The 13,965-nt window shown below is 39.0% G+C and overlaps 1 protein-coding gene across 5 annotated transcripts in view; it reads right to left on the reverse strand.

Annotated features, from left to right (window-relative positions):
* Window positions 1-9,936, reverse strand: part of erich2 (glutamate rich 2) — a 34,709-nt gene extending 24,773 nt beyond the window's left edge. Inside the window, exons 1-3 of one of the 5 annotated variants that reach the window (XM_062964616.1) lie at window positions 9,670-9,936; window positions 5,416-5,464; window positions 970-1,003 (exon numbers count right to left, since the gene is read on the reverse strand). In XM_062964616.1, the coding sequence (XP_062820686.1) occupies window positions 970-1,003; window positions 5,416-5,464; window positions 9,670-9,677 (91 nt within the window). In that variant the 5' untranslated portion in view covers window positions 9,678-9,936. Of the gene's footprint in view, window positions 1-969; window positions 1,004-5,415; window positions 5,468-9,669 lie in introns of those variants that run through there. The other 4 variants (XM_062964621.1, XM_062964638.1, XM_062964628.1 and 1 more) reach the window with 4 other exon arrangements.
* Between the last annotated feature and the right edge of the window lie 4,029 nt (window positions 9,937-13,965).

The following is a 13,965-nucleotide window of genomic DNA, read 5'->3' on the forward strand; positions in this document are numbered from 1 at the left end:
CTCGGACACATCCCATAAACTCCAATTCCTCCTCCAGATTGTTCCATATCTAGAGCAGCTTGTATGATGTATACATGTCTACCTCAAAAGGAGAAATTATTATAAAGCCTTCCTTCAATATATTTTGGCCATGAGACAACATCCCTGTGGATACAAAGTAGGAAACTATGTATGCAAACCTTGGCTATAGTACATTGGTTGTAGACCTTCAGGGGACTTATGCCATTTAAAACATAACACTGAATGCTTGGCCCTTATTTAAGAGATAGCATTACTGTCCAGACAGCACACATACCACTTTCATAACTATCAGGATAACACGGGCACCTGTGCCAACAAAGCTTCTTACATCATAATCCTATATAAAAGGATATTCATAGTTGGTCTCATTCTATTCAATGGGGCTTGTTTCCAAAAAAGAGAGTACAGTGTTCCCTCACTACTTTGCGGTTCACTTTTTTGCGGATTTGCTGTTTTGCGGGTTTTCAATAAACTCTAAAAGACTATTATAAATCATAAAAATTACAATTTACAGCCTAAGGAAGGGAGGAAGGAGAAGCCGAAGGGAGAGAAAAGGAGCCCACGCGGCAACTGGTGGAGAAGGAGGCAATTTATCAACACACGATTGGTTGATAAAGACTTAAAATAGTGTATAACTACTAAAAGAATGTATAAATATTAAAATAAATATAGCGTCCCTACTTTGCGGATTTTCACTTATTGCGGGTGGTCCTGGAACTTAACCCCAGTGATAAGTGAGGGAACACTGTATAGAATGGCAGCCTATAGTTTACATTTGCACTCTAAACTCTGGAACAGAAAAATAATCAAGGCAAAAACAATGATGGATTCTTATATGCATTTAAAATGAGGACATTTAATCTTTTAAGGTATTAACATTGATTAATATTTTAATAAGAAGAATGTAAAGACCTATAAAGTACTATAAAATACATTAAGAGCAAATACCTTCAGGATGAATCACTTTCATCATTCCTGAAACCTAAAAAAAATGCAACAGAAAAAATCCAAATATTATAGTGAAAAGGCTGCTTATTGGAAGCAAGTTGGGAAATGTATCCTACACATATGACCTGGAAATGAAGCTATTAGAAAGCATTAAAAACTATTTCTTAATTTTATATAATACTAGTATTGTTGCTATAACATAAGGCTTAACATATTTTTGTGAAAGCAGTTGGTGTTAAGTTGTTTGCATGCTTTAATAAACAAAGAAATACATATCATATAAAAACAATTAAATAGTAGAGATGTTTTCACATTAACACATGTTTTTCAGGTGACAACAGAAAGAACAGAAATAGCAATGATATAAATCTTCATCTTGTCTTCTTTTTGAACATAGCAATGTTTCTCTGAAGCATGATTATGTCTATATTTTTCGTTTATAAATCTGCCTCAATGGGTAGAGGATGATTAAAGTCCCTTTGTATTCAGCATGAGGCAGCATCTCTGCAACAAATTTATAAAATTCTGAAATAACATATAATTGATAGTGATGAAATAATTGAAATACACTGATTGATACTGATATACTGAAAGAAAATTAACATTAAAACATACAACTGTTTTTTACCTGAAGTGAACATGTATCTAAAAATATGTGAAGTATTGTCGTCTAATGCTACAAAAAGGATGATGAAACTCTATCTTATTTCTGACTCCTTTGCTCTGTCCACCCCAATACAACAGTAGTTCATCTGCTGCTTCTCTCTACAATATTTCAAAAGCACAGCCCTTCCACTTGTCCACGTGACAATATTCTCATTTCTTAAATAGTTATTTCTCACCTAGACTACTGCAAACGTTCAATTGTAGTCTTCCATTATATAACTTTGGTTCCATACATCTGTATGCCAAAATTATCTATTTCTTTTGTTACTCAGACCAGACAAAACTCTCCTTAATCTAGTATATTGGCTTCTTGTCTCCTCCTGAATCCTATATTTCTAATCCTTGCCTTTTCAGGCATTGCCACTTCCATTCATGTTATCTTTTAAATCTTTGGCACTGCTTATCAGTTCCATCCCGCTTAGTACTCTGTACTTCTCTTGCTCCATCAAATGAGTCCATCCTTTCTCCTTTGCTGCTCTTCATGCCTCAATGATATAACCTTTCTCTTATTTTTCAAATCCTTCCTCAGAATCTACTTTGCCATTGAAGACTTGACAGCAATAGCACCCATTGGGACTTGTGCAAAGAAAGAGGGGAACAAAGGATAGGGAGTGTCAAACAAAGGTGGAACAAAAGATCACAATAGACAGAATGATTTCAAGACAGAACTAAGAGAAAGACTGTCACCAAAAAAGAGGTGGGATGAGGGTCTGAAATCATTTTTCTGAACCCAGAGTTTTTTCTGTACCACCAGTGACCCATTTCTCAAAAGAGCAAACTGATATCAGGATTAAAAACTGTTTTTAAAGTTGGATCATACACCGGAAGCCAGTATAGGAATTAAGAAGGCAAAGGAAACATTAGAAGAGAAATGTGAAAGGATCTAGAAAATGGGGGACACTGAAAACCTTTTACACTGTGAACTGTGAACAGTTTAGGGCCCCTTGTCTAGTCTCTCGTGTTCCAAGTTAAAATATTTTTGAAGTTTTTTTTTTAGTTCAAAAAAGAAAGTGCAACATACCTGCTATCTATTGCTTATGGTTCAATATTCTACTATCTGGCTGGCTGGTGTGATAGAAGATTTTTATTTCAGGGTAGCCTCTGCTCCATAACACCCTAACTCTTCCCCTCACATTCACATCCAGTAAACAGCCATGGATTATAAAGTCTGAATGACTGCCACATGCTCTGCTCTTAGTTCTCTAATGTGGTGCACACTTCTTTGCTCTGGTCTCGGCCTCATCCCACCAAGCAAATATCTCTGTACACGATCAAAAAGTCACTTAAAGTGCTTGTTGTTTTGCTGTTAACTGCTGTGTAGTCAACTTTGACTTATGGTAATCCTATGAATGAGAGATACACTTCAGGATCTTGTCTACTTCTTTAATAATTATCCTTGCTAGTCTTCTTCTGATTTTATAAACTGCAGCCACTATTCTGATTAATAACATGACTGAGCTAAGGCATGGGAAAACTTTTTCAAATATTTAATGTTTTCATTGTCTACTTTAAAATTATATACATTCTTCATGGTCATGAGTTTTGTTTTCTTAATGTTCAAGCCTTTTTCTTTTAATTTCCTGAGTGATCATTCTAAGCCCACCCCTCGTTTTTTTGATGGTAGTATGGTGTCATCTACATATCTTAAATTGTTGGTGTTTCTTCTTTGCTTCATTCCTCCAAATCTAATCCTGCTTAACGTATTATATTTTCAGCATACAAATTAAACAGAAAGGGTAGCAAGATGGAGCTTTGCTTGATTCTCTTGCCAATCGAAAACTATTCTGTTTTTTCATATACAAAAGTCTCTTGGGAGGTTTCAGAATGCAGCAAATACAGATTAGATGGATTTTAAAATCTTCATTAATAAACAAATTACATGAAAGTAGTGTGTTGAGTAGTTTCCCTAAGCAATAAAAGCAAAGCAGGGGGATAAGGTACAGCATTTCTTCTTGTTGCCCTATTTGGGATTCTTTGGGGTTTTGTTTTGATAGTCTGGATAAACAAGCCACAGCCAGCAGTAGTCAGGAAGATATAGAATGGTGCATATGCAGGTAAGACAGCAACAAAAATTTGGAGTTGTCTTCCTACCAAACTAGTGACCATGCAAGAGAATTGTGGCCAACAGCTGGTAGATGAAGTGCTCTGATGGTGGGGGAAGTAAAGAAATTACCCCTGCTTGGCATAACGGCGCAATCCAAACTCTACATGAAATAATTGGTACATGCAATTGAACTGATTAAATATTAAACTATAAATGGCATGTTTAACAATTTGGATAACAGTGTGATTAATTAATCAACTAGCCTAATTACATTTCTTAACAAAAAGTATACCATAGTCAAAAATTCAGCATTGAAGTTTCCATGAAAACATATGTGTTCAGTTACATCACTTAAGTTCTGTACTTCCATATTGTTATGGAACATATTCATTTATAGTTGCTACATGACCTCTTCCAAGTCTATTGTTACATCAACAGGTATAGGATCAGATCTCTTAGTTCCAAGTCTCTCAGTACAAACTACTGAGATTTAATTTTTTCAATATTGCGTTTAATCTCTCTCTCTCTCTATCTCATGTGCAGCAGCTGTTATTTCTACAGGACACTAGAACCTCTGCTAATCATCTTACATATGATCTGAAATCCATTTAAGTTAGCAAAATGAACTCAGCAGGTCTGGCTAGAGTTCAAATGGAAATAAGCCAATTTAAGTGCTTTGTAGATCACAACCAATGTTTGATTACTCACTCATGTGCCTTCCCTTGAAGGAAGGGGGAATAAGAAACAGGCCTGCTATGGAATAGTATAAAGTAATCTAGTCAATAAGTACATTGCATATACTTAATATACACTGTTCCCTCACTTATTGTGGGGGTTATGTTCCAGGACCACTGGCGAAAAGTGAAAATCTGAGTTGTACGGATGTGTTGTTTGCAATCTCACTGGCACTCTGTCCCCTCCTCGCCTCTCAAGCACGCGCATGCCTTGTGAGGCAAAAACAAAGCTGCTTCAGCCTCCTTTTCTCTGTCTTCAGCTTCTGTTTCCTTCCTTCCTTCCTTCCTTCCTTCCTTCCTTCCTTCCTTCCTTCCTTCCTTCCTTCCTTCCTTCCTTCCTTCCTTCCTTCGGCTTCTCCTTATGATTTATACTATTATTTTAGTGTTTATTAAAAAACTGCAACACAGCAAGGGAGCAAAACGAGAACCGTAAAGTAGTGAGGGAATAATGTATAGATAATTCAGTTCTTTAGTATACAAAAAACGTGGCTGTAATCATCAATAGCAAATTCATAACTGTAAACAAATGTAAAAAGAATTTTTAGATTACCCTTCAGGCCTCTTCTGATAGGGAACAGAAAATGTACACTTTCAATCTATTAAACAGGAGTAAGAAAACCATGACCCCTAGAATAATAGAATAATAGAGTGGGAAGAGACATGGGTCATCTAGTTTAACCTCCTGCCATGTAGGAACACACAATCAAAGCATCCCTGACAGATGGTCATTCAGCCTCTGTTCAAAAGTCTCCAAAGAAGGAGCTTCTATCACACTCTGAGGCAGAAAATTTGAATATGATGCCCTGGTGGTGCTGGGGACTGTACCTGTTGAATTTCTGCCTTTTGCACACTGCCTTCTAAAGGAGATGGAAGAAAAAAGTCCCTAGTTTCTCCAATAAAGTTTTATCATTGCTGTTCGGAGTTTCTTAAAAGTGTGGTTAAAAAGACAAGAGTTTCAAATATTGAGAGTATGGCGAGAGATGGGGAAGAGAAGGCTCCTACCTTGGGTGCTCCTGGCCTGGCAATCCCTCGACCCACGACAATGTTAAACCTGGAGAGAAAAGGAGGAATCATCAGAGTTGCACTGAAATTATTAAGAAAGCATTAAGAGGCCTGAAATATTATAGCTGTTTTAAATGTATTTTGGGGTGCTAAATTTTAAAAAGACAGCTTTTTCACAAATCCAACGTTTTTACCGATTTATTGGCATGAAACACAAAAAGAAATCGGTTCTAGTGTGATTTTGACTGGTCTTTAGATATTTTTGTGTTTTATGCCAGTGAATCGCAGTGTTTTGAAAGTCCATTAGAAGGTCTGAACCCTTTTCTCACCCTTTGCAAGGATGAATTCTATTCCATCACATTTTACTGTACGCCTCCCAGTCATTTCCGACTCATGGCGACCTTATCACAGGGTCTTCTGTAGCTAAGAGTGTGGCTCCATCTACACTGCCATATAATATGGTTTCTGAATTCAGATGATCTGCTTTGAACTGGATTAGTGTAGACTCAGCCCCCTTCTGATAATAATAAAAATAAACTTTATTTCTATCCCACCCTATCTCATCATGGGGAACCATGGCGGTTCACAACAAACAAGGGCAAACATTCAATGTCATAAAGTGCAACCAAAACCAAAAAACACCATAAATCAGAAAATAACAAATAAGACATCGACATCAGACAACAGTGTAACATTACAATACATTAGACATTAAATAACTAGAAAATTACTTTTTACAAATAACATTTTGAGACAAAAACTTAAAAATGGGATTAATAAAATTAAAAATTAAACATCGGATTTAAAAACCAGAGGCCCCTTCTACACTGCCACATAATCCACATTATCTGTTTTGAACTGGATTATATGAGTCTACACAGCCATGTAACCCAGTTCAAAACAGATTATTTGGATTTTATATGGCAGTGTAGAAAGGGCCCTACACTGCCACATAATCCAGATTATCAAAGTAGATAATCCACATTATCTGATTTGAACTGGATTTTATGAGTCTACACTGCCATTTAATGTAGGGCCCTTCCACACAGCCATATAACCTAGAATATCAAAGCAGATAATCCACAATATCTGAGTCCACACTGCCATATAATCCAGTTCAATGTGGATTTTATACAGCTGTGTGGAAGGGGCCACAATTCAAAGGGGATAATCTGGAATTGACATGGCAGTGTAAAAGGGGCCTCATATAATTATTTGTTTGGTTGGTTGTATACTGCAAGTCGCTTCTGGTGTGAGAGAATCAGCTGTCTACAGAAACGTTGCCCAGGGGACCCCCCAATGTCTTACTATCCCACCAAAATGCCTGGGAGTCACTTACCAGAAGCACTCCTTGACTATCAAGCAAAAAAGTGGATGCTAGATGTCAGTTGTGCTGACTGGCACAACCTGGGGATCACAACCAGACACAGTGAAGACATCTGCCCTTGTTCTTTGCTACTCTGTTGCTGTATGCGAATGCCCAGTGTGGAATACATCTCACCACGTTAAAACAGTGGATGTGGCCCTTAATGAGACATGCCGTATTATCACAGGATGTCTATGACCTACACTGCTGGAGAAATTATACTGTTTTTAAGACAGTCTTGCACCACCTGACATCCGTAGGGAAGTAGCAGCCTGTAATGAAAGGACCAAGGCAGTGACATCACCGGCCCATCCTCTCTTCAGATATCAGCCAGCAAGCCAAAGCCTTAAATCAAGAAACAGCTTCCTAAGATCCGTAGAGACACTGGGAAGCACACCTCAGCAAGGGAGAGTCCAAAAGTGACAGGCAAAACCTGGAACCTCAATCAGTAGCTGATATCACATGAGAAACTCCCTCCTGGGCACACAGAAGACTGGGCGACTTGAAAGGAGCTGAACAGACAGCACTGTGGCACCACTAGATGCAGAGCCAAACTTATGAAATGGGGCAACAAAGAGGAGTCCAAGACATGCAAGTGTGGAGAAGAACAAACCACAGACAACTTATTACAATGCAACCTGAGCCCTGCCACATGCACAGTGCAGGACCTTCTCACAGTGACACCAGAGGCACTTCAAGTGGCCAGCTTCTGGTCAAAGGAAATCTAGTATAATGCCAAGTTTTGAACTTTGTTTGTGTTTTTAAATACATTATAACTGTATCCTCAATTTGCTTCTGACACAATAAATAAATAGATATTATTATAACTTTATGTATACTCTGCTGTTCTCCCTGCGGGGAGTCAAGGCGGCTAACAACCACACAGTAGACAAGTCTTTGTGGACCTTACGGCAGCCTATGACACGGTGCAACATAGAAAAATGCTGTATAAAGTCTACCATATCACCCGGGACTTTGACTTTACAAAAACTGTCCAGACCCTCTTAGAAAACCGCAGCTTCTACGTGGAGTTTCAGGGCCAGAAAAGCAGATGGAGGAGGCAAAAGAATGGTTTACCCCAAGGCAGCATTCTTGCACCAACCTTATTTAATATCTTCACGAACAATCAGCCACAACCACCACTCACAAAGAGCTTTATATATGCTGATGACCTTGGCCTTACAACACAAGCAAAAGATTTTGAAACAGTTGAAAAGCAACTCACCAATGCCTTGAAAGATCTCTCCAGCTACTACAAAGAGAACCACCTGAAGCCTAACCCTGCCAAGACACAAGTGTGTGCTTTCCACCTACGTAACCGTGAAGCCAACAGGAAACTGAAAGTTACTTGGGAAGGCCAAGAGCTCGAACACTGTTTCCATCCTAAATACCTTGGTGTCACCTTAGACCGAACACTAACATATAGGAAACACTGCATGAACACCAAGCACAAAGTAGCTGCACGCAATAACATCCTGCGGAAGCTGACTGGCAGCGCATGGGGAGCAGACCCACAAGTAATAAGAACATCAGCCCTGGCCTTGTCTTTCTCAACTGCAGAGTATGCCTGTCCTGTTTGGCTCAAGTCTGCCCATGCAAAGCAGGTGGACATAGCACTGAATGAAACATGCAGAATCATCACGGTATGCCTTAAACCTACACCTGTTGATAAACTCTACAAGTTAGCTGGCATTGCCCCTCCTGACGGGAAGTTGCTGCTAACGGTGAGAGAGAAAAAGGTCGAACATTGTGAAAGCCACCCACTGCATGGCTATCACCCTCCTCCCACCAGACTCAAATCAAGGAAGGACTTCATGAGAACCACCACTCCTCTTGATGTTCCTCCAGCAGCAGCAAGGGTGTCTCTCTGGGCAGCTAAACCTGGCAATTCTAACTGGATGGCCCCCCACGAGGGTCTTCCTCCAGGGGCAAACCAAGAATGGGCAACTTGGAAGTCCCTGAACAGACTCAGAAGTGGAGTGGGCAGATCAAAAGACAACTTGGCAAGGTGGCACTACCTGGAGGAATCCTCCACCTTGTGTGACTGTGGAGCAAAACAAACAACTCAGCACATGTATGCTTGCCCACAATGCCCTGCCTCATGTACGGAGGAGGAGTTGTTTAAAGCTACAGACAATGCGGTTGCTGTTGCCCGCTTAGTTGCTTGTGATTTAGTTGCTTGTGATTTCTTTTTTTTTTCTTTTTTCTTTTTTCCCCATTATTTGAAATGTATTTGTTGTACAATGCTTTTGACACGAAATAAATAAAAAGTAGACAAGTTCAAAAAGTGCAATACTAAAGTTAAAAAAAAGCCCAAATATAATCCAGTTTAAAGCAGATAATCTGGATTCAGAAACTGGATTATATGGCAGTGTAGCTCCAGCCTGTGTGACTCACCCAAAGTCACCCACAGTGGGTCACATATTGCAACATAAAAAGCAAGTGATGGGGCTTGTACTTGACAGAGCACATCTGAAGCCCATTTGGAATTCCTATAAAAACGATCACACTGAAGCATGTTTGTATAACTCCCGGTGGTTGAGGCCTGTGTTGTTTTAACTACAGTAGAGTCTCACTTATCCAACATAAACGGGCTGGCAGAACGTTGGATAAGCGAATATGTTGGATAATAAGGAGGGATTAAGGAAAAGCCTATTAAACATCAAATTAGGTTATGATTTTACAAATTAAGCACCAAAACATGGTGTTATACAACAAATTTGACAGAAAAAGTAGTTTAGGATGCAGTAATGCTAAGTAGTAATTACTGTATTTGCGAATTTAGCACCAAAATATCATGATGTATTGAAAACATTGACTACAAAAATGCGTTGAATAATCCAGAACGTTGGATAAGTGAGTCTTGGATAAGTGAGATTCTACTGTACCTGTTCATGGCGAGGCGAGACTGCCTTCCGACTCCCAGGACTGGATCCGGCCCGGGTTTCCTCACAAAAGCTTCTTCGCGCGCTCACGCGGCTAGGTAGCAGCTACATTGTCGCTATGGCAACAGCACGCTCGAGGCCTCCCGCGGAAAGGAGGCCGGCCTGGAACGTTGCGCCTCAGAGGAAGAGTTCCGCCGCGCGACCAAAATAGAGTGAGAGAACGCGCACTGGGTTAGCAGCAGAGGATTCTGATTCTCTAACGCATAAGGCACACTAGATTCAAAAGGGGGAAAAAAAAAAAAGTTTGGAAAAGCCATCTCAAAAAGCCCCAAGTGCCAGGACTCCTGGATCAACAGAGATGATGGTATTTTGATTATTTAGTTGAGATGATAGTAATGTCTGCCTCCATTAAACAAACCCAGGCCCTCAAAAATGGGATCTTGGGCGACTTTTCCATGCTACAGTATAGTGCGATGGCATATCCTAAATATTTAATCCTAATTAAATATTTAATCCTAATTAATTGTAATCCTAAATATTTGAGAGTGGTTTAGTGTTGAGTGGGCCATTAAGGGCCCTTCCACACAGCCATATAACCCAGAATATCAAGGCAGATAATCTACAATACAGTAGAGTCTCACTTATCCAACACTCGCTTATCCAACATTCTGGATTATCCAACACATTTTTGTAGTCAATGTTTTCAATACATTGTGATATTTTGGTGCTAAATTCGTAAATACAGTAATTACTGCATAGCATTACTGCATATTGAACTACTTTTTCTGTCAAATTTGTTGTATAACATGATGTTTTGGTGCTTAATTTGTGAAATCATAACCTAATTTGATGTTTAGTAGGGTTTTCCTTAATCTCTCCTTATTATCCAACATGTTCGCTTATCCAACGTTCTGCCAGCCCGTTTATGTTGGATACGTGAGACTCTACTGTATCTGCTTTGGACTGGGTTATCTGAGTCCACACTGACATATAACCAAGTCAGTGTTGATTTTATACAACTGTGTGGAAGGGGCCTCAGATCTATTAAAAGTAAAGGTAAAGGTTTTCCCCTGACGTTAAGTCCAGTCATGTCTGATTCTGGGGGTTGGTGCTCATCTCCATTTCTAAGCCGAAGAGTCAGCGTTGTCCATAGACACCTCCAAGGTCATGTGGCCAGCATGACTGCATGGAGCGCCATTACCTTCCCGCCGGAGTGGTACCTATTGATCTACTCACATTTTCATGTTTTCGAACTGCTAGGTTGGCAAGAGCTGGGGCTAGCAGCGGGCGCTCATTCAACTCCCGGGATTTGAACCTGGGACCTTTCAGTCTGCAAGTTCAGCAGCTCAGCGCTTTAACACACTGCGCCACCACCAGAAGAACTGCCAGTGCTGAAAACTGCAGAAATTGGTTGGTTGCTAGGTCTCAACAACAGGGATGCCTTTATTTTTTTGGACTCTCTTTTGGGGACATATGGAATCCATCATTATGAGCACCGAGATTTCAAATGTTACTACTACAACACTAAATCCTCCATGTATTCTGAATTACATGCTATGGGACAACTTCCAGTATTGGTTTTAATTGCACCAAGAATGCCAAGTTACACTTTATATTAATTCTGAGTTTTTGTCATTTAGATAGTGGGGTGTTCTGTGGAAATGGCTGCAGCAGGTTCCAATATGGATCAGAATCTGCCTGAGAGGGCTTAATTCCTTGCTCCAGTGTTAGCCACTGACAAAGGGAGAGTAGATGCCATGGGAGGGAATTCACCTTCATTCGAAAGCTTCTCTCAATAACTGAAATGAGTTTATTTTGAAATCACAAAGGTAAATGTGGCAATACAGTAGAGTCTCGCTTATCCAACCTTCAGTTATCCAGCGTTCTGTATTATCCAACACTGTCTGCCTCCTGCTTGAATCCACAGCTCTTTTTCTAGGCAGCAAGGACTGAATTATTACAAATTTAACTTTTGACAATGTTGTTATTGTAAGTTCATTTTATGCAATTCTATCTTTGTTTGTAGTCAATTTGTTAGTAGCCAATGTTTTCAATACATTGCAATGTTTTGGTGCTAAATTTGTTACCGTGTATTGAACTGCTTTTTCTGTTGATTTGTTGTAAAACATGATGTCTTGGTGCTTAGTTTGTGAAATCATAACCTAATTTGATGTTTAATAGGTTTTTCTTTAATCGCTCCTTTTTATCCAACATTTTCATTTATCCAACGTTTTGCCAGCTCATTTATGTTGGATAAGTGAGTAATCCAGCCTATATAACTCTATTGTTTTATATAATTCATTAGATTAGATCAGAAAGTGCTATATGCAGGCAGCTCTCAAGTTATGAACAAGATAGGTTTTGTAGATTTGTTCTTAAATTGAATTTATATTTAAGTTGTAACTCCAGCCAAATATATACAAATGTATGCACACACACACAGGCTTTGTATAGCATAGGGGAAGGTTAACACCCTTGTGGTGTTTGTTTTGCTGTCTGTGTCTCTGTTCAGAAGATTCCACCTCTCTTTCTGTCTCTTTGATTAGGGTTGAGGGAGGCATGGAGGATATGTATCAGACAGCTGTGTGTGGAAATATTTTAATACCAAAAAGACAGCTGCTAATCTTGGATGACTATTGGGCCACCCTGTCTTTTAGCTCATCCAATCTACTGTTCTGGGGTCAAGAGATTAGACTGGAACTTTCTGAGAATCAGATTGTTTTCTCTGGCTCTCAGATGTCTATCTGCTCCACAGTATGCTCTATAATGCATAATGAGTCTATATGGCTTCTTTCACTGCCTGTACCTGACATCAGCTCCAGCTTGCCATCATCGCATGTTGTTGTAGTATATGTATAAGTAGGCATGTGAGATCCATGAAAAAATGGTTCAATACTCACTTCAAAATAGGGGGTGCTGGTGCTTCGTTTCTAAAGTCATTTCCGAATTTTGAAGCAAAAAATTTCAAAACTTTCTGAAACTTCGTATGTACTTTGTTAATGGACGGTGCACATGCGCATAAAGGAAAACATTATTGTCAATGAGGAAAATTGAGGGGCCTCTCTTTCCCTCATTTTTTGAGCTATCGTAATGAAATTTGCTACAGTGGTAGAACACATTCATAGCTTTTATAATAAACCATTTTTTAAATAAAAGCTATGAATGTGTTCTACCACTGTAGCAAATTTCATTACGATAGCTCAAAAAATGAGGGAGAGAGAGGCCCCTCAATTAAAATATTTCCACACACAGCTGTCTGATACATATCCTCCATGCCTTTGTTTTTGTGGCTGAAACTTTGTTTTTGTGGCTGAAACTTTGTTAAATTGGTGGACAATGTCCCAGGAGACCATATGTGCTATCATAGCAACATGTTCCTTGCACAAAGACAAAGTTTTGACAGTGTAATAAAATTTTGCCATGTTTCTATGACAGAACCAATTAGGAAATGACATTTATCATCCAGGAAATTCTAGAAAGTTGAACTTCAAAATATGTTAGGAAAAGAGAACAGAAAGTTTTATAGTTGCTTTCTTATGCATAACTTGTCTTACACTGTGGTATAATACACATCTGAAAAATTGCAGATCAGCATATATTGATTAGTGAACTTGTTTGATCTACTAATGCATCAGGAAAGGAGGTATTCTTACCAGTCAGACTGGTTAATTTGGATCATATTCTAATAGATTAGAATCAAATTCAGTGTGCATCTAGTTACTGGTGCATGAAATTGCCTCCTGTGCCTATTTAGTTGACACAATACTACTTTTCACACCAAGTTCAATGTTAGAGGTTTAATAGCAATTTAGATGATAAAATATGAACAACTCACTGTGAATTTACCTTTGCTAAAGTATATTACAGACTACGAAAGCCTCAGACATATATTTTCTTGATAGAACAATTATACAAGAGTGATAGTATGTGCATTTGCAAGTGTCCTTACTTTGGCCTCCAATAATCTCTTTAATTCACATATTCCTTGCTCAAAACTATGGGCACATCTATACTGAATGCTTAATGTGGACTGAAGGCATTTTGAAGACATGGTGTTTAAATGATAAACAGTCTTTAGCTTTTTCTACCAAAGAGTGCTGTCTCAATAAAATATAAATCTCATGTTAGTTGAAGTGGTGTAAACCTGCATTAATTGGTGTAGATGCACCCATAGCCATGAATTAAAAAGTGTCAGAAAGGAGAAAACAGAGTAGTTCTCTGCATACCACTGGTGGATGGGACAGAATGTTCTGTTCCATCCACCAATGGCATGCAGCCCCTGAGGAAATGCAGACCCCC

Source organism: Anolis carolinensis, chromosome 1 (genome assembly GCF_035594765.1).
Source record: "Anolis carolinensis isolate JA03-04 chromosome 1, rAnoCar3.1.pri, whole genome shotgun sequence".
In the NCBI taxonomy this organism is placed as follows: domain Eukaryota; kingdom Metazoa; phylum Chordata; class Lepidosauria; order Squamata; family Dactyloidae; genus Anolis; species Anolis carolinensis.